General features: G+C 38.1%; 3 protein-coding genes across 3 annotated transcripts; all 3 read left to right on the top strand.

Annotated features, from left to right (window-relative positions):
- Positions 1-466: 466 nt before the first annotated feature.
- Positions 467-3,731, top strand: LOC145480454 (uncharacterized). The gene is made up of 7 exons (XM_081458711.1): positions 467-475; positions 744-1,105; positions 1,351-1,454; positions 1,845-1,960; positions 2,037-2,110; positions 2,389-2,437; positions 3,061-3,731. Exons 1-7 carry the CDS (start codon positions 467-469, stop codon positions 3,415-3,417), a joined length of 1,071 nt encoding a protein of 356 aa, XP_081314837.1. The 3' UTR covers positions 3,418-3,731.
- Positions 3,732-4,488: 757 nt separating this feature from the next.
- LOC145482896 (collagen alpha-1(II) chain-like) lies at positions 4,489-8,917 on the top strand. Its single transcript, XM_081461540.1, has 2 exons — positions 4,489-6,907; positions 7,508-8,917. The coding sequence occupies exons 1-2, from the start codon at positions 6,865-6,867 to the stop codon at positions 7,843-7,845; spliced, it is 381 nt and encodes a 126-aa protein (XP_081317666.1). The 5' UTR covers positions 4,489-6,864; the 3' UTR covers positions 7,846-8,917.
- A 7,311-nt stretch (positions 8,918-16,228) lies between these two features.
- Positions 16,229-17,724, top strand: LOC145482904 (uncharacterized). Its single transcript, XM_081461554.1, has 3 exons — positions 16,229-16,410; positions 17,118-17,207; positions 17,654-17,724. Exons 1-3 carry the CDS (start codon positions 16,270-16,272, stop codon positions 17,705-17,707), a joined length of 285 nt encoding a protein of 94 aa, XP_081317680.1. The 5' UTR covers positions 16,229-16,269; the 3' UTR covers positions 17,708-17,724.
- The last annotated feature ends 3,487 nt before the right edge of the window (positions 17,725-21,211 follow it).

Below are 21,211 nucleotides of genomic sequence, written 5' to 3' on the forward strand. Positions count from 1 at the left end.
GTCCGCCCCCCAATTTCGAAGTCACGGGGAAATCAAAATGGCGGACTATATGAAGAACAACGGTACACTTTCTGCTCGAGCTGTTTTGATATTTACAGCTTAAGTTCTGCACAAAATAGCCTCAGAAAACAGCAGTTGTAGCATTTCGAGGTGAAAACTATTAAAAAGAGTGAAGTAAAAACCATACGTGTTCACAAAACGAAGCCTCCAGCAGGAGAAATGGTCAGAATTCAAATCGCGCGCCATTTTGGTTGCATACTCGCTCCTTAATGGTGGCTGGACGGGTATTTTTGTGTCATTTTTGAGCCTACAGTTCTGCGTTTAGTATCTAGCAGTTTCCCACAAAAGTTATGCGCGATTTCGAATACTGAACGGCGAAGAGGCTGGCTGAACAACAAATATTGGCGACTGCGAGCCGACTTTGTGTTGACGGGTTGATTACAAGTACTCTTTGCCGGCAATCAAAATGCTCACGGTTAGTCCTCCCGAAAAGAAGACGAAAATAGAGAGAAACAAGGGGAAAAATGCCAACTGAGATCCAGAGACGCGAAACCCGTATTTCAGCCTGACAGTGGAAGTAAAGCGGGAGGATGAAGCCCGCTTACAAAGTTTGCGCTGTCGGCTAGATCATGCGAAGTCGCTCCTCGGTATCGACCGTAAAACTTGCTCGACGCAAAATGCGGATCTCTTGGAGCGACTTTTAAACTGCTTCGAACTGGTGATGCCTCCAGCCGTCAATGTAGCTAGGACCATCTCCAGCAGCATCCACCAGCTTGGTGCAGCCGCCACCAAAAAACTCGCTGGAACTCGAACAAGAACATCAGCGACCTGCTCGGCGACCACAAAAGAGGCAGATTTACGTAGCTGCTTCTGTGGATAACCCTTTCTTTGTTTGCACTGGTGAATCGCCTGAGTCACTGGTGAAGTACTTCACAAGAAATTCGCGGTGTGAATTTTGTGGCGGGGACTATCAGTTGTCCGGATTGTCGTTGTCCAGGCAAGGCAATGTTTGCCGTTTGGAGCTCCCTTGTGTTTGCGACGATTCAGTGGTTTGGCTTAGTTCAGGGTTACTTGGTCATCCTGCCAAGTATGTTGCAAACGTGAGGTAAGTAAAGAAAATTTAATTTACCTCCCAGTATTTTAGAAGCTGACATGATTAAACAAAAGCAATAAGGTTGTTTACCACTGATTGGTACTGAAATTTGGACCACATTCTTAAACTGTAATTAACAGTCAGTTGTTCTGTTATTGTTAGTTTATAAAGTTGAAAACCCGTGATTTTGTTTAACTGCTGGTACACTATTCCATTATGGAGTGTCCTACTCAGTATAGCCAATTCCTTTTCTGTAGGATGGTGCATGCATTTTCCTGTACTGGTTTGACAGAAACCCAGTACCATAGCTTTGGCGAGACTGCAGGCATTGGCTCTGTTCGGGACAAGACGATAAACACAAGTGGATAGTTTTCTTTCATTGCACTCCTGGTTTGTGGAGGTACAGTGGCCTAATGCCAGTACACTGGACTCCCGATCAAGTGGTCTGGATTCGAGACCTGATGGTCAGGGCACTGCATTGTGGCCTTGGGGACAACACTTTTCTCTCAAAGTGCCAATCAATGCCCAGTTGTATAAAAAGGTACTGGCAAATGTAATGCTTGGGAAAACCCTTTGATGGAATACCCTCACATCCAAGCAGGAGTAGAGGTACTCCTAGTCGCTCCCGCAAAAGAAACCGAGATAAGCACCGGCCTAGGGGGTCTTTTTGCTTGTATGCAGACTATGCAGACCTTTCCCCAGGTTAAGGTTTATTCAGAAGTAAGTCATTTTCATCTCTCACTTTTTATAGTCTACAAGGATCAATGTTTTGGATACTTCAAAATAGTGATGGATCTTGCCCAGAAATCCATGGCAGACGCCAGGCGGGAGGTGCAAGCAACCAACAGCTACAAAACAAATGGCGATGTAAGTTAACATACACAGTTTTTCAATAAAATTTAGTGTATTTTGGTTCTTATCTTTCATCCCTACTCATTTGCAGTGCATCATCACTGATGCCAGACATGACTCCAGTAGGGCAGCCATGCATTCCACTGTCTCAGCCATTTCTATGAGGTATGATGTTAACGTTTTATTTTTGATTTCTTATAATTACTATCTCAATCAATTAAATATCTTATAGTCTATTAGGCCCAAAATGTATCGATTTGGGTTTCCATTTGTTAAATATTAATCTATGCCCAGCACTTCCTACTAAAACAAGCTTTCGTCTGGTGAACTCTGACAGTAAATTGTCCCAACATTACATATTAGAGGTGAATTTTGTTGATAGGTTGATGTCATATGAGTATAGTGTAGCAACACTTTTGTATGTTTTGTTCTTTTGTCTACAGCAACAAGAAAATCATTGGTGTTTGCAACTGGAGTCGAAGTAATGAGAATGTTAGTTTTAGAACGTGATGTTAGTTCGTTTTTTGTCGCAGGAACTTACTTTACCATAGATGTTATCAAGTAATTGTCACTTTCAAACAAGTCTTTACTTACTTACTTAATCTACTGTGGTTGATCAGTCCTCAGCTGCTATGTCCGTTAGGGAAATAGTCATAACCGCTAGTTTTGGGTACGTGTTCTCTTGTTAGATATATCCACGAGGTTTTCCTCAGTTAGGTCAGTTCAAGTGCAGATTTCACTGTGTCAACTTCTTCTTGGCATAGGGCCATAGTTTCTCTATACACTGTTACTCGTCTATTCTATCAAGTCAAGTTCAGTGCGTGTGCAAACCAAAGTGAGTGATGTATTCTTTGTTTTTTAAGGTTTATAGTTCTTAGGTTTGCTATTGTTATTCGTTTCGGTTAAGTTTCCTTTTATCACCAATCAAATGGTCTGTATCGTTACTAAAACGGTTAGTTAGTTCTGTATGCTCGGAATCGCGCTTGTAAGTAAACTAAAATGCATTAAAAATCATATACTTACCCATTTACAAATTGCAGTACCTCCCCCTTTTCTGGGTGACCAGTATTAGCCCAAAAGACCAGATTAATAAATGGTGCATGTTCCCATCCTAGGGAAAACATGCGCTTTGTCACCAAGATTCCAGGTGCAAACAGGAGGGTTATGTATGCTCAAAGAAGACAATAACTGACCTTAGAACAGTGCTGGCGTACACAACCGCCGTGACTAAGAGCACCATCTACAAAAATCCTAAAGATTATCTCATGGTATGTATGCAATGGTACAATACTACTTCGATCATGCATGGCATGGCTTTCCTTCCCCTTGAGATAGTGCTGGCACCACAATGGTGTAGGGAGCTGACCCATTCACTACAGTGTCGTGACACCTTTTACATTGAGTCCTTCCATGTAGTAATACTCATCTATGCTGCAAAAAGGATTCACTTTGGAGATGAAAATATGAGATGAGGGTGCACCTTGCTGTATTAGACTGGGTAAGTGCACGGGCTTCCAATGCATCACTTTTTGTGGCATATTTGTTTTCTTAACACTTAGCCAAACATCTGTTCAAATCACTTTATTGTCTGTCTTGTTTCTTGTCTTGCAATAATATTATTATGTGAGAGTAAAATACATGAAAACACTATGTGCTACTTGGGAATGGAACAAGTTTATGTTCTCTGCAATTTCAGAATGAGAATGTTGGGCGAGAAGTGCACTCTGTCCAGTACTATCAGCACTCGCGACATCCTGGGAGAATGGCCCCCACTAGAGTGTTACGACCAAAGACAATTGAATTCCGACAGGCCATATGGAGAGCACTGTTTCAAAATAATAAATTTTCAGCATCTCCTCTGGCAGTGTGAATAGGTTTGATGTTTAACTAAAGTGTTTGTTATCCATTTTTGGTCTAGAAATGAAACAGATTGTAGGCACACCACCACAACCTAAATAATATCAAATTACAAAATTTATTTGATGGAACTGAATTTTATTGTTGTTTGTAGATATGTTATCAATTGTTAATAATACTACTAATAATGAAAACTATAAAGATAAAACTATGTACAAAATATATCTAACATTGGAAATGGTGGTAATATACAATGGCCATATAAAACATTTACTGTACAGTGTATGTACATTGCTAATGACGTTTCCTTTTTTTCCCTATTTCAGTTACCATGGCAGTTGCTACACTTTGTTTCCAACATACTATACAAACGGCTCCTTTAGGAGCCACAACATATTAAAAGTGAATGGTCCAGAACATATTTTCCTAAGGCGTTTAACAAAATTACTGTTCACATTATATATAGCCTTCTGATGTATAATGACACATACAGTTCTGTTCAAATATATCTACTAAGCCTGCTGACAGTTGATGTGATGTTTTTGCCTTATCATTCGATTTTTATACACAGGAAAGGAACACTGGAAAGGTCTGGAAAGGAATTGAAAATTTGGCCTTGGAGACTGTGTCGCAATTTGTGATAAGAATGGAACTTTGCAAGCTAAGTTATCTTATATCTTTGTAATTTAGTGACAGTAATGCCTCCTCTTGGATATAAACTCCAACTCCCAAAGCATGTATATTGTGTAGGTGGGGGCTGGGCTTTCCCTTTCCATGGAAACGACAGCTGCACCAAGCCATATTACTAGAGATGTACTAAACGATGTATCTGCAATTGCCCATTTCATGACCGACGATGACCACAGACAGGCATCACTTCACGCACATCCTCGATGTAGCAGCCTAGGGCCTCCTTTCTTTACAAATAAACGGGGTCACGCCATAACCCTCCTCTTTAGAATAGTATAGTAGGCTTTGTAGTCGCCCTTTCGTTTGGCATGGTTTGTCAACTTCGGTTGCCCATGAGCTCGAAGTCGGCTAGGGAGATTTTCGCTTTGCAGAATACACGGCGAATTGCGGCAGAAGGAGCACGGAAGTTGAAGACTCTCGTCGGTTGTATGAGTATGACCTTCGGGTCTAGTTTCAGCAGAAACAATTTCGCGATGAAGGTCGTTAAAATTACTGGGTGACTCTTATTGTTCTTGCTGAACTACGTGAAAACAAGAGAAGATAATGCGGATTACTAATAAATCGAAGTGACCATATTACATTCCCAAGCGCTGCCTTGAGAATGATGATAAAAGGTAAGGAAACGGTTCATTATCGAAGCCGTTTACAATGGCGCCAAAATATTACAGGGCTACAACACTTGTAGTATATCAGTGAAAGGAACGTCTGTATTTCGATGAATCAGCAGTAAGCAATAAAACGAAAGAAGAACAGTGCCATCGAGCAATAATAATCATTGCATTTCTTACAGGTTACGGGTAGGTAAACATAAAAGAGTACTCTATATGAATATTCATAATTTACGCACTAGTGCGTCTGAATAGCAAAGGACGATTGCCATAAGCCGGAGTAAACAAAGGAAAGAAAACAAAAGCCTTTTAAAAAGCTTAACTATTACCGCTTTCGACGAGGAATTTAAAACGAGATCATGGCAGTTCTACCTGGTATGGCTGGATTTTTTTTTACGTGGTTTTTCCACCTTGACGATCTCGCCGCCGTTGACCGTCAACCATCCTCGTAGTTCTTCAATAAATGCTTCATGGAGCATTATTGTAATCTAAAAGTGATGAATAGATAAAAAAAAATGTTTTTCGAAGAATTACTTGCAAAGAAAATTGAAAGTAAACACACAGCTCTTACCTTTCTTGAATTCGAATCGCCCGCCATATTGAATTTGACCCGCACTCGTCAGAGTTGATTGGCAAATGAGCTCTGTGCTTCCCAGGGAAGCCTCCTTTTATAGCGCGCCTTAGTGTTAAGGTTATTCCTCAGAATTTCATTGCGCATTCCTACTGCGCACGATTTTCGCGTCATTAACGCGCGCTCACGAGCGCATGCACATACACAACATATACAAAATGGTGGCTTTTTGTAAACGGCTTGGCTTACGAAAGACGTACAAATGATCGTTTTTTCTCGGAAACGAGTACCGGGATCTAACGATTTTATTTATTTAGTTTGAATGCAGAGATCACCATCTTTCTATACAGTGAATATGGACCAATTTCTATCATAGAGAAAAAAAGTATCACGGAAAATGAGAGCATAGCTAGCACTCGTGCAAGATAATATGTGGCCACAGAACACCGCGTGCTTGGAATATATTGTATCCCCGTCGACTAAATATGAGTGCCCTTATCATGAAACGTACATCAAATTGCTCCTTAATATTTATGCTATACATCCATTGTTGTATTTCTCGCTTAACTTTCTTTCTATTTTTCTGCTTTCTTAAAGCGTAAGGTGAATGGTTCAAATATAAACATTTCTTAAGGCAGATAATTTCAGGAATTATGGGGTTTTTTGAAGATCGTCCTGCTCCTAAACGAATATGGGGACCCCCCTTTTTTATTTCAAATTTTAAGCTCTCTTGATATAAGCAGCCAACAGGTAAAGTTTAAAGGAAAATCTATCGTTAGTTCTATTTCGATGGAATTACCTTAAGAGCTAAAAAGTAATAAAAATATAGAAATAACCTGGAAACACTTTTACATAAGATGAAAAGTGACAGCTTAAATAAAATTGTAGATCCTGCGAGTTATAAAAAAAGGCATGACGATTAAATATAAGATCCTGAGAGTTGAAGTAGCTGCACTAATTGAGTCAAATGTAATTTCTGTTGGCAGTCTCAGAAATCAGTTTGCCTGATAACACTATCCCGTCAGCTAGGGTTATCTTTTTACTCGCTCTTCTGTAGGAAAGTTCGAGTCAGAAAATGCAGGCCGTTCTTCTTGGTCGCCAAATGGGGGATCGTTTGCCAGGCGTTCCTGCGACAGCTTGCTAATCGTGTGCTCGCTCTTGGTGAACAACGCTAATCGGTGCAGAGAAACAACATGCAATTGGATGAAGAGCATACTCAACGGAGCAACTTGAATAGTAAATATCAGATCTTAGCTTAACTCTTATCTTGATCCTTGAATTTGTTTTTATTGCGTTCAATACTTTTAGGGCTCGATTTAATATTGTGACACCAAGTCCGACTAAACGCTCTTGGAGAGTTTAGTGTGCTCTACTGCCGGTGTTTGGGAGTTAAGTTGAGTCTATCTGCTATAACGGATCTCGGCCGTCACACAGCAACCGAGCGAATTTTCCCAGGATAACCAAAGGGGATATCAAAAGGGAAAACAGTAGCTTGTAATAAAAGCAAATTTCAGTGTTCCACAGAAGTTATCGATAGTCAGTTCCCAAATGTCGCCCTCCGAAAATTTGGTACAACATCAACTGTTGTGGACAATTTCCAAACGGTTTCTACCTGGCTGTAATGAACAGAAAACACCAGGAAAGAAAATAAGCAACGACTTAATTTAATAATTATAACACTAGCTTGACCACTTGAATACAACAGTGCTAAAATTAACTCTCTTAACTTCTCTTATCACATTAATATACAAAGGGTCATACCTAAAAACTATACATTAGACAAGTTGACTCTGTATATTTCCATAGCGGAAATTGACATATCTTCTGAACTTCCAGCTATAGGGATGAAGAAAAGAAAAGCGGTTCAATCCTGCAAAGAGCTTAAACTTCTCGTGCCCAGATATTCATCTGGTGCTTGTTGGATAGACCCGGATGAAGGTAGCAGCGATAACGCTTTCCAGTCCTATTGCGACATGGAAACCGACGGTGGAGGCTGGACTCTAATTTACAGCTATACATTCACAGATTATGACAATTTCACGTCAGTCAGCAATGCCGTAACACCAACACCTGGTTGGTCCAGTGTAGGACAAGTTCCTTTATCGACAACAGTACCCATGAATGAAACACATTTTTGCTGCTACGAGTTTCAACCTTTGGCGTTTGTTAGGTAGCGAGTTCCTTGTCAAATCCAACATCAATTACTGGATTGCTTGTTCAACAAGGGCAGCCTTGTTGAATGGAGCACTGGATCTGTTATTTGTAGAGAGATTGAGGAGCTGACCAGACTGTATGCTAGCGTAGTACCCAGCCATATCAAAATGAAAAATATCGGGGTGAGGTTGAAAAATAGAACAGTAGCAGGGAAAAGCTATTACTTCTTCGATGTTAGTTTAAAGGGAAAGATCCCGTTTCATGACCCCTGCGGAAACTCTAGTGATAATCATCTAAAAGGAGTGCAAAACCCACATGGAAATATCTTTATCCGCTGATCGACATAATCTTTATCTGGATTAAGTAATTACATGTATTTATCATTGACCTTGAGATAAGGATGCCAACACCTCCGTGTTAGCAGTGTTCAATGAATCAAGCAAATGATACTCGTTTGCACAAAAGAAAGAGCAAATTGAAGTGGTCACCAAAAGTAGCTATAAATTATACAAACTACTCTTTCCTTGTACATATCTAGAAGCTCGAAGAGCGTTTACAAGGGCTTCGTCTCCCAATATCAAGTCAAACTCTGGAAGTCTTGAACACGACAAAAACAACAACAACAACAACAACAACAGCAACAGCAACAACAACAACAAAATCAGGATATTTAATTTATCACGCACAATGTATCTACTATTTAGGCGGCTTTGTTAAGTATCCTCTTTATCCAATTGCTGTTATTTGCCTCACCTTTGAAGTTTTGTCTACGAAGATTCTTGAAGTTTTCAGTTGAACATTTGAAGTGTTCGTCTCGGCATCACGGTTTGTTTTGACGTCAGTAGCCATAGTTTTGTCAGTGCTTTCGTAGTTTGAATAATCATTTAGCATGAAACTTGCTTATTTACCTAGCTTTCAAGCTACAGAGTTCGTGGACCTACCCGCTTCAAGAACGCTTTGTATGTGAAATGAACGTATAAAGTATGATCCTTTGTACAGCTTTGTTCACAAAACACAGCATCTCCACCATTCTGTGAAAAGTACTTTGTTCACGAAGAGCGCGCAAGCTGTCATAACTCTCTTCTCCAGTTTCCGTGCTCTCCGCATCCAAATTCTTCAGAAGATGTCAACGGTTTTACGCAGAAAATGTCGAATTAAGAATTAAATATCGAATTTATTATTTGGCCTGAAGTTTATTTTACACTGGACGCAGCAGTTATCAACTTGCATCTGATTGGTTTGCAAACAATGACATTGGATGGGGTGCATTATAGCTTGCAGATACGCCGAACTGTGAAATTATAGGCATCTTCAGTTTCGTACAGATATTCCTCATCTTCGAAATGAACTAATCTTTGGCTGCCAAGTTATAAGGTGGACATGATTTTGTTGATTAGGATTACTCCTTTAGTTGTTTTTCAGACGAGGGAAGCCTTGTTAAATGGAGCCCTGTTTTTATTTGCAGAAAGATAAAGAAACCGAACCAACCTTAGCAACCTACCAAGTAATGTTTATTTCGGAAGATGTGGCATGAGGTTTAGAGCAGAAGCCTTCTTTACCTCCTGTCATTACTGTTTTAATACCTGGGTAGAATTTTGGTGTCCATACCACGATCCCTATGGAACCACGTTAGCTAATCACTTAAGAGACGTGTACTGACCCACATGGAAATATATCAATAAAGTTCTTCACTTATAAACGCCTTGAGAAATTAAGAGGCTGTCTCTGTAAAAACCATGCACACAATTTTGCATCAAAAATAATTATGGCTGGCAACTGAAAGACTTTACAAAGGTTAGAATAAAAACAGATATGGTTTGATTCAAAATGATTTTCCATTCGCATGAAGAGCCATAAAATATATATTTCGCCTCACCAGGGCCTGTCTCCAAAAGCATGTGCTAATACAGACGGCCATAACGTTTGTAACACTGAAATCGTTCAGGGGCATCTGCAGATATTTACCGATAAAGGGCTACGCTTTACGGCTCTGTAGACTAGACGTTTCAACTTTCTAAAAAAGTTGAGGAAAAATCTAACCTTATTCTATGACCTAGAAATGTTAAATCGGACGGTATAAAAAGGAAACAACAAAAGCAAACAAAAAACAACAACAACAATAACAACAAACAAATACGGTAAAGGAGTAAGAATTTCAAAATATGAACACTCACCCGATCTTTCGGTTGGCAAAATCAATCCTTGAAATATGAGAGATAAGTTGCCCAGTTGCGAACACGAATGATGTTACCACGCGCGCGCGTTGCGTGGCTGCGTTCGTGGAGGATGGAAGTGCGTGTCACTTTGCTTGTGCGTTTCACGTTAGCAGAATTCGCATTTCAGGATTGGTAATTCCTAGACTCTCCGGGAATTTCGAAGTGATCCAAAAAATATTTTCGGATGGGTTACGCAAGGAAGAAAGCCTTTGTATTTGAATTAACTCTCTTATCCGTTATCCTTCTTGTCTATATATGTTTGATAACTTGGTAATCCCGTGTATGAATAGGTAACATGTCAGTCACTAAGTAGAGACGATTCGTAACAGGTCTCTGCTCTCTTAACAGTTTCTTTTTATTTCTTTACTGTATGAAGACCTTAGTTAATGTTAGCACAAGTATTTATGTAATTAAAGTGATTTATTTATCTATTACGCTTAATCGAAATGATATGTACTACAGGCTAAACTCAGTTTTCTATGTTACTTTCAAGTAACAGTTTAATTACTGTAGCGAGTACTTTAGGTTTGATTAATGGCCTAGCTGGATAATAACCAGAGAAGCCTTGCTAAATAAATTATAATGACAAAGCCGTTTCGGGATAAGAATTTAGGATACATTAATTAACTTAATAGATGAAAGAAAGAAAAGAAAAATTATCACAAGAAAATTATCACAAGACATTAGAATTCAACTTTCATAGTAGGAAATGGCAATAAATGAAATAGGATTGAAGCAAAAAATGTAAACACACTGCATGAGTCTGAAATTTGTAAGGAATATCTAATAAACACTCCCCGCATTCAACCGCCCATAATAAAAATATAAAAGACATGATTGTATAATAAAGATATTATTCACTCTAGTTTGGATATTGGCCTTTTTAGAACTTGTCATGATAACAGTTCATTTTCGCGACCTCAAGTCGCGAAAATTTGATTTTACGAAAACATGAAAAAAAAAAAAAAAAAAAAAAAATGGCTAATTAAAAGAGGTAGCTTAAATGTAAAAAAAGAAGAAAAAAATCTATGAATTGGCGATGATTTAGTGTTGCAAAATACTGAAAATTTATTGTAATTAGGTGACAATAGCAACTCCGGACTGAAAAGGCTTATGAAATAAATTAATCGAGATGATATACGTTATTATTAAATTCTCAGCCTCGGATAATGCAATTCTAGCTTTCTGATTGGTTCACTGGATCTCGGTTACCAGCCATTATACCTGCGTTTGACCTTATATGGAAATGAAAGCGGCAAATGTCGCTCGGCATGAGCTTTTTCGCGTGAAGCAAAGTTTCGTCGACAAAAAAAATGGATGAAAAAAAGCACATTCGGTGAGCTATCTACACAGCAAATACAGGAAATTATGAACAATGCCGACCCAGTAACAACAAAAAAGCCACAAAGCTCGAGATAAGATTATTTAACGGTACGTATACGTTAAGTTTCCCTTAAAGTTGCAAAATTAAAATATGACCGGCGAGATTTTACGCATTCATGAAGATTATGTAACAAAAACAAATTTTACCTGAACAGAATGGCTTGCTAGTCCTGGTGGCACCAAATTTTCGAAACCGATATAAGAAATGTCAAAAGAAGAACTGAATGTTCAGTTGAAGTGTTTTTACTCGTCTGCGAGGAAGAAAGATGACACGTATTGCAAAAGTTCATTGATTAAATCCATTAAAGCCGCCAGTTGATCATTTCCTTCGCACGCCGCCGCACAACAAACCGTTTTCCATTATCTCTGACCAGGCAAATAAATTATTAGAGCATATGCATTTGTAAAGGGCCGCAGGAAAACAGGCATAATGCCGGCGTAGTCCATAAGAAACCAGTTTCCAATGAGCAGATGAGGAAACTGTTCGACTAAGCAAGCTCGGATCGGCCGAGAGCAAAAATCCCGCACAGCTACAGAGGACGACCTAGTTTTATCTCACTCTCTTTTTTGGCCGACGACGACGAGAGAATCAACGACAGCTAGCGCCAACAATTCTGTCCTTGCGAAAAACACCTCAAGGAGTTGAGTGTTTTGAGCTGAACCGAAGTAAGCCCGGTTCTTTACCAGCCACGAAAAACCACCAGGGTGGCCTCGGAGATTCTGAAGATGAATCTGACGCTAAGATAGTTTCTGTCCTTGACTCTAAAACTGACCAACAATGAGCTCCACACATACAGCTCGAAATACCAAGGCTTTCAAAGCAAGGGAATCCTGAGAGAGATCTTGTCGAGAATAATTTTGGCACAACGTCTGTGTCACATGGCGATCAAAGTTTTCCGCAGCATTATTACGATGGCAATGTGCAAGTGCACAATTATTTTGCTCTTCTCCATGACTCGAACTCGAACGCTTTTCAAACTTTCTGGCCAAGGTTATATCTCCTTCATTTGATAGACGTTTCTTGAATTCTACTTGATTGCAATTTCATTCAGCAAATTCGTTTGCTTCGCTCTCAAATTTTTCATTCAACTAATTTTACAAACGGCGCGCATGTCATGTGATTTCCCACTTGTTGTTGTTTTTGTTACATCGACTTCCGGTCGTTTTGTAAAATTAAAACCCAATAAAATTAAGCTATATTTCCAAGAATACAAACGCACCGAATTTAATAAAACAATTATTCCATTCGCGCTTGTTGGATATGAGATTGGTTATAGCCAACTCGGCCCTACGGGCCTCGTTGGCTATTTACCATCTCATATCCAACGCGCGCTCATGGAATAATTGTTAAGTAACATGCGTTACCTACTTTCCAAAAGCTTTTGTTGTGACAATCAGTAGAAATGTTCTAGCAACAGTTTCTGAATGCTGTAATTCTAAAAGGCGCGAACAACGGTTATGGCCTGTAAAATAATTAGGCACAATCATTGTTTTCTATTAGAAAGAAACAACAAATTCATCGTTGTAGGTTTCTTTCAGAAAAAAGCCAAAGAGCATTAAATTCGTCACAGGAAACAAATTTCAAGTTTTTCTCGTGAACGGAATACGTTAGGTAAACGACAAGCTAAGCCAATTAGCCAGAACTTTAAAGGAAAGCTAATTGGGATATGCATGCTGAAAAAAACATTGAGTTTATTTTGGCACTGGATTATTACTATTTACAACTTTTGAACTGTTTACTGTGCCACTCAGCAACTGATCCTTTTGGATTACAAATATTTATTGTTACAGCAGACTATCACAGCAGTGCGTCATAAAGTTGAAACAGTTTATAGTATCGGACAAGCTTCCCTGCCAACCGCTGACAACACGGTGAAGACATGAAGAACCCACCCATGTGGCAGTGACATGGAAGAAGAATTTAATTTGTTGTTTGAAGAACTGTTTTTACGAATTTCCGTCTTTTATCTCATAAAAAGACCTCAGTTTTACCAACTTAATATGACGTTTTCGTTAATACAAGTGAATATATGAAAGTAACCGAAGCTTTCGATAGTAAAGAACCCCTAAAAATAACGAGCCTTAAAGGCTGCTAATTCCGAAAGTATAAAGAGGGTCGTTACCTTCGGAAGTTTACGGTAAAGTGATTTATTTACCGATCTATTACGCTTAACCAAAATGATATGTACTACAGGCTAAACTCAGTTTCAAGTAACAGTTTAATAGCTGTAGTAAGCGTTTTATGTTTAATGATGGCCTAGCTGGATAATAACCAAAGAAGCCTTGCTAAATAAATAACGACAAAGCCGTTTCCGCATAAGAATATATGATACATCAACTTACATGCGCATATATGAAAGATCATATGTTTAAACCGCGGAGAAAGATGCTAAGTCATGAATGATCATCGCAGTTATAGACACTACTTAAGTACTTGTGAAATTAAGGCCTGAAAAAAATTCAGGCCTGAACGGGATTAGAACCCATGATATCTGCGACACCGGTGCAGTGCTCTACCAACTGAGCTATTAAGCCAACTGGGAGCTTGTCAATTGGTGGTTTCGTAGCAAAAAAATTATTGGCTTGGGGATTGAACTTTGTCAGCGTTAGCAGAGGGAAACTATTACTTCTTCGATAACAGTTTGAATGTAATTTATTGTAGTTTATTCCAGCTTTTTGAAAAAAAAAAGAAAAAAAAAAAGAAAAGAAAAGAAAAGAAAAAGAAAATGCGCCAATGGCGATGCTTCCTCATTGCGTTGCATGATTTATGATTTCTAATCACTTATTCGTCGCCTTTTGCGTTGCAATACTTTAAATTCGACTACCGCTTCTCCCCCCCCCCCCAAAAGAAACAACAATTTAAAAGAAAAGCATTTTGAGCACAGCATAGCTGTTGTCAAGTAACACAGTAACTGTAATATAATCTACTTCAGGTCACGAACATTTTGTGTAAGTCGCCGACGTTTTCTCCAAACATCTCTTAGACATATCGACCTGGAGATCGATCATCCATTCAAACTTGCATTTCATTGTACAAATAATAAACTGCTTGTTGAAATACATTTGCATGTAAATTAAAACAAAATATACACATGTGGCCTATACTTACTGTAAAGAAAAAACAAATTAATTAAATAAATAAACATAGATAAATATATTGCCTTTTAACTCCATCAGGCCGATCCATAAAGAACAAGAATACAGGAATATCTCAACAAAAAAGAAAAATAATGAGCACACTTGGAACAAATATTTTACGCTCGCTATCAATATTATTTTATAAATAATTTTGAAGTTAATTTCATGAATTAAATTAAAAAGCAGAAAACCAACAATAAGATAAAATAGTCAACCAGCCTTAAAAGAAAAAAAAAGGAATGAAGTCTGTTGAGGTCTGTTCGATGTGTTTGAATCTCTAATTCTTGTAAATGTAAGTTATAATTTTATTGCAAGGGTTCAAAACAAAACAGTAGTAAAGCTGCAGTGGTAATAGCAAATTAAAAGGCACCCGTATATTCAAAACAAATTACTCGAATGTAAAACACAATACTGAATATATTCTGCCAGGTGAAGTTTATTACGGTCTGCGTAGGTGGTAAGGAATTAATTCTGGTTAGACTGTTTACGAACACACTCAGTATTCTACTCGTCAAGGAATACAAATTAAATGAGGGAGAAAGGAGAAGTTGACGTTCAGTTGAAGGGATGTATTCAGGTTTTTATTGGTCTCATTTGGACTGAACTTAATCATGTCTTCACGCGTGTCACCCACAGAAGCTACCGTACATGGAAACCAAGAAACGCCGACCGCCATTTCAGCGCGAACTACGACCAGTGATGTTCCCTTCATTATTGAAATTCCAGAACGAGAAAATGCTAACGAACTGTTTCTTAAAGCAATTGATGAAGTATACAGTCCGCTGCTAAAGCTGATGAAATTGTCCGGGATTTATTTTGGAGATGCAACACTAAAGCGTTTGGCATATACCTCCGGTCATTCCGGAAAACACATCTTCCTTCATCGCAGTTACTGTGTTTTCTTAGTCTGTTGTTATTGGTTCAACTTTGTCATGGCTTTTACGGGTATTTTCGTTCAAGAAGATATCTATCTCTTTTTGATGTTCAGTTTCTGGTGCCTATTCATGGCCCTCAATGGCACAGTTTGCTTGGTTGTTTTGCCTTTAACTGGCAGGAAGACTAGGTTTGAGAAATTCCTTGATCGTGTTCCCGCTCTTGTCAAAAACGTTAATTTAGAAAAGGTCAAAGAGAAGTCCAGAAAAGGGTTAATTATGTCTTGTTTGCTCTTGATAATGACGCCAGCAATAATCTTGCTGGCTCTGATATTACTCAAGTTAAACATTGGTGCGTTCGAACCTTGGAATATTTGGTTTGGCTTCAGTCTACTGTCACCAGTTTTTCAAATTATTGGAGTCGGTGCGTGGTTACTACCAATTCTATTTTTCTGCATCACATCTCTAATATTGGAAGAACTTTTTGACGATTTACTCAAAAGAATGTCTCTATTAAACTCAAGCTTAAATGATCTGGATTCCTTGAAGAGAGAGTATCACAAACTATGTGAAGTAGTTGAACTTGCTGACAAAGTGCTTGCCCCTCTTCTTCTGGTATTTATTTCTGTCTACATTCCGCTTCTCTGCTTCAGTTTTTACAATGTTGTCAACTTACGCGAAGATAACTCTCTACTGTTTTTATTGGGGAGTCTAGGCTGGCTCATGATTGTCGCCGTTGTCTTAGGACTTATCTTGTTCTTTGGAGGCAAAGTCAACGAAAAGGTATGACTTGCAAAGCAATTGTTTGTAACTTTGATATTACCTCACTTTAGATATGGAATGCTTAGCAATAATTCTACTCACTTACATTATATTGTTAAGTAATGTATTTTTCCTGATTTTATTTTGTTTTCAGATTCACAACTTTCAAAAGGCTTTGCAAATGTTTCCTGTTTCAACAGCTGCCGAGTCGAAGGTGATTATTCTAAACACATTGGCGACGCCCAGTGTTTATAGATCTTTTCCACCCAGCAAAGTCAAAGGTTCCAACTTGTCTTTATCATGCCAAAAAATAAGAATTCGCTTTTGGCATCAATCATTAGACTAACCAACTTGCATTGTATAATTACAGGCTAACTGTTGAAAGAAAACATTTTAAGAAAGCAAAACACATGGAGAAAACGAAATTGTACTTTGACTTCCCTTGTGTTTTATTCAGTTTGTTGTAATTAATGTGAGACTGTATGTCTGGTAACAAATGACTGTGAACAGAATTGAACCAATTTCAATTTACTACAAACTCGTTCCTCGATATAAACAAAATAAGAATTTTAATTTTATTGAGCGAGAAACGAGAATAGTAATTAGATAAGGTTGCAATAGCCCTTTTCACGGTTATTTCTTCTCATTTGCATCGCAATGTAATCTAACGTGGATAGGAGGCAATTTCGGGTTAAAACTATAAAATAGCCCGAAATTGCCCCCCATCCACGTTAGATTACCTTGTAATGTAAATGAGAAAAACTTACCGTGAAAAGGGCTATTGAAGCTTCCAGAATATATTAAAAAAAAAGAACAAAAGTTGAGGCCCCGTCCGCACTACGCCCTCCTTAATTAACTGTAAGTAAAATCGCGAGATCGAATGTATTGTTTAAAAAAGACTTCTTGGTAATTTCCTTTCAGTTACTGATGTTTATACTGGATATTCAAGGAGATCCAAAGGGTCTTTCCATCGGAGGACTGGTGATCGTCACTAAATCCATGTCAATAACGGTAAGGTGCCAGTTTTTCATGTCATCAATTAACCATGACAAGAACCAAAAGTAATCAATAATGGTTATGGAAGGGTAATACACACTTTAGAGTGTTGCGTCTAGCACGTGCCATCGGAGTGAAGTTGCTTTCAGCCTTATCTACGGATAATATCTAACGATCGTTGTCGCTTTTGTTCAGCTATAGTTCACAAATTGCCCGGCTATAGTCGCCATTAGATCTTATCATTTCTCCGAGGGATTTATACGGGCTCTCTGTTTTTCCTCCATCCTCCAAAATACAATTCGATCGGGAAACACCGGACAAGGAGACTATCCTTGGGTGTGCCACTGGAAATTTCCATTTGACATAACTACCGTACCATGTATACCTTACACACTTGAAGGTGTTAAAATATATCGCAACGCTTATTATATTATAAAATCTCTTATGCTTTCTTTTTTCAGGTTGTTGGAGTGATTATTTCTTACTTTGCTGTTATGTTGAGCCTGCCAAGCTGATTTATATGCACACTGGGATGTACATGAATAAAAAGATAATGATATTTACGCAATATAATCAGTTATTCATGTATGTATGTACCGTAGTAATAAAAATATTCCGAACAAGAACACACCCGAGTAATCCTTTATAGCGACAGGACTTTGTCATGCTGCAAGCTTGATCATTCTGATTCATTGACGGGGGCGTTTAAAGTTCATTGGTAACAGATTATTTAAAATAAGAATAGCAAGATGTTGTATATCGCACAATAAAGACGTAAATTTCAAGGACCATATATTGACAACAACTAGAACTGTATGTGTATTGATGATTGCGTCAATCAGGATAAGGTTTCTTAGCACATATTAGTTCTTTTCCAGTATCGTTTTCGTCGATTCATACTCAGAAAGGCTTTAAATGAGCACTCTGGATCGCCAGTGATTGACCATGGAGGTTTTAATTCAGAACTATGTGAACTTTCGTTGGAGTTGCTGCTTACTATTATCCATATGATTCGCACCCTGCTGGACAGAACTCGCTAAAACTAATTCTATTGGAACTGTGCTGTAATAACTGACTCCAACACAGAAAGACGCAAAGACTATATTTGCTTGACAACAAAGTTTAGTATGGTAAATTCACACAGCAAAAAAAGAACAACAACAAACAACGACAACAACAACAACTACAACAACAAAAAATAATTTATTGATAATGGTGGATCTTGTAAGGGATCTTGCTTACCTTTCAAATGATATATTTAGTATTTTTGAGCTTATAGACAGTCACGCGATGTAAGAAAGATGCAAGCAATTTTCCATAAATGCGAAAAAGAATTTTGTTTGGGCGCGTTTCTGTTCATTGTATTGATCATAGTATGTGCTTCGTACATGTAGGTACAGCTCACGAATCTAATAAAAGTCGGTAACACATTCTGTAATAAATATCTCCATGTCTTAATCTTAGTAAATGTTAGTTTTCTGGGAAACCAACGAATCTGCCACCATATCTGTAAATTAAAAAAACAAAACATTCCTCAAGACGGTGTATTCCACAAACCAAGGTGAGGTTATTGTATACCTCAGGTTGCCAAGGAATAGATTGACTTGATAAATTTTGCAAAGTCACACAACGAATTTGCGTTTTGGAGACATTGGCGAGGGCATCTAAGTCCTCAGCAGAAAGTTACACCCCAATAATTCTAATTCATTAGAAGTTTCCCAAAACTGCGTATTTTTTTTTATGTTTAACACTGTATTCAGTATTCCAAATTTTAGTATATTATTTTTAGCAGGTTGTTGGATTTCTTGTCTCATACTTTGCAATCTCGTCTTTTTTGCGATGAAAATAAAAAAAGTCCTTGCGAAGTTTAGGAAGTTAATTTGCATGAGTGGCTAATATACTGGTGTGTATTTTATCAGCCAGGCTAAGGGCAAGGGCCTTAGGCAACTTTTGCGTCTTTGTTAAATCGACAGCACCTGTTTTAAGAACGGGGTAGCTCTCCCATTTTGCTGCCTTAAATTTAAAATAATTTCGTTTCAATGTTCAACTACATACCATTTTTTGATATACCTTTATTAAATACTCACGAAGGTGCAACGCTCATCACTGTAAAAATAATTCGTAAAGCCGTTAAATTTTGTGTTTGGATCTACATTTACATCTTTAAAAACAATTATACACAGTTATTCCTGTGAGATCGTTTATCAATATAACCCTGAATAGAAGCCAGAGGGGTTCAAATACTAATATTGTACCTTTACAATTACTTTATGTTATTATTTTTTTAAATTATTATTTTGAGTTGACAGTGCCCCTGTTTAGTTTTCCTAGGAAATGGAGAAAATCAGTGGGAGGTACAGTGTATTAGAAACCCTCAACTCGCGTGGCCTATAAAAGTGTACGTTGGAACCATCTCAGAAATAGTCGGTATGGCAAGATGGCAAAAGTGCTTTTTGCAGTTCCATTTTCCTCGATATCTTCCTGTGTTTAGTTATTATTTCATTTTTTTGTCTCACTTCTAGTTTGAAAGGAAACTGCTGGAAACTGTTTATGTGCGGCATTCAGATTGAAAACAGCTGTCAATTTCTCACATCAAAAGTTACATCCATAGTAGACATTAACCTTTCTTTCTCAAGGACTTTCAAACATTAGATGCTGATCAACACATAACATTGCAGTTTCATGTTTTCCTGGAAGCTCAAATGCAATGCAATTAAAAAATCATGTTCGAGTCCTTGTTAATCAAATTTCATATAAAAGTAAAGAGAACAGAATCGTAATTTTAATAATAAACTGGCTTGAATACACTACTGTTGAAAATGAGTATAATAATTAAAACAAGGGTAGGACTTCTCTTGGTTTTATTAGCGTAAAAGAAACACAAACACATTAAAAAGTAATTAATATTTAAGACGGATAACGAAGTGAGATTAACTCTGTTTTCAGGTTATGTTTTATGATCGCTGAATCATGCCTTTAAGAGTGACGCCTGATGAAGTTTCCTTGCGAGGGAAGCATTTCTCGATTTCAGTTCAGCCTACTAAGAACGACGTACCGATAGCGGACGACTTGACTTCGGATCAAGAAAATATCAACGGAAAGTTGCTTAAAACAATTGACGAAATATACAGTCCAGTGCTAAACCTGATGGCGTTGTTTGGAACATACTTCGGAAATACAGGTTTAAAGCATTTGCAGGATGTTTCTGGTCGGAAACAGAAAAGGGGCTATCTTTCCGGTATTTATTGTGTTGTGGTCGCTTCTGGTTTCTGGTTGAATTTCATTATGTCAGTTGTCGATGTTTTCCTTGGAGAAAACCTCTATTTCTACATACTGTTTAGCTTGTGGAGTCTTTTGATCGCTCTGAGCGCTACAATCTGCTTGATTGTGCTGTGTGTGCCTCTAGGAGATTCAAAGAAATCGCTGTTTGAGAATTTCCTTCGCAATTTACTCCTTATCAAAAGCAATGTTGATCTAGAAAAAGTGAAAAGCAAGGCAAAGAAAGGCATAATCACATTTTGTTTCCTCTTTATATTGGGTGCAATAGGTGTCATAATTACCTATGAAGTAATGGACATAACCATTACCGATGTTACACCCTGGAAACAATGGTTTGGCTTTACCATATTTTCCCTCATCTTTTTTACTTATGGTATGGGTGTGTGGTTTCTTCCTATTCTCTTTTTCAGCATTACATGCTTGATACTTGAGGCATTGTTTGACGATTTGCATAAGCGAATGTCATCATTTCCTACGTTCCTTGTGGATATAGGAACATTCAAGAAGGAGCATTACAGATTATGTGAGGTAGTTGAGTTTGCTGACAAGGTGCTCGCCCCTCTTTTATTTGGACTGGTTTCTCTGTACATTCCTTTCATTTGCTTCGAATTTTACATATTAGTCAATCCACCAAAAAAACACGAATTTGTGTTCCTGATTAGCAATGTATTCTGGCTAGTGAGTGCTACAGGTATCCTAGCAGTTATCATTGCATTTGGATCCAAAGTCAGTGAAAAGGT

The sequence above is a fragment of the Orbicella franksi genome, chromosome 3 (genome assembly GCF_964199315.1).
Source record: "Orbicella franksi chromosome 3, jaOrbFran1.1, whole genome shotgun sequence".
Taxonomy (NCBI): domain Eukaryota; kingdom Metazoa; phylum Cnidaria; class Anthozoa; order Scleractinia; family Merulinidae; genus Orbicella; species Orbicella franksi.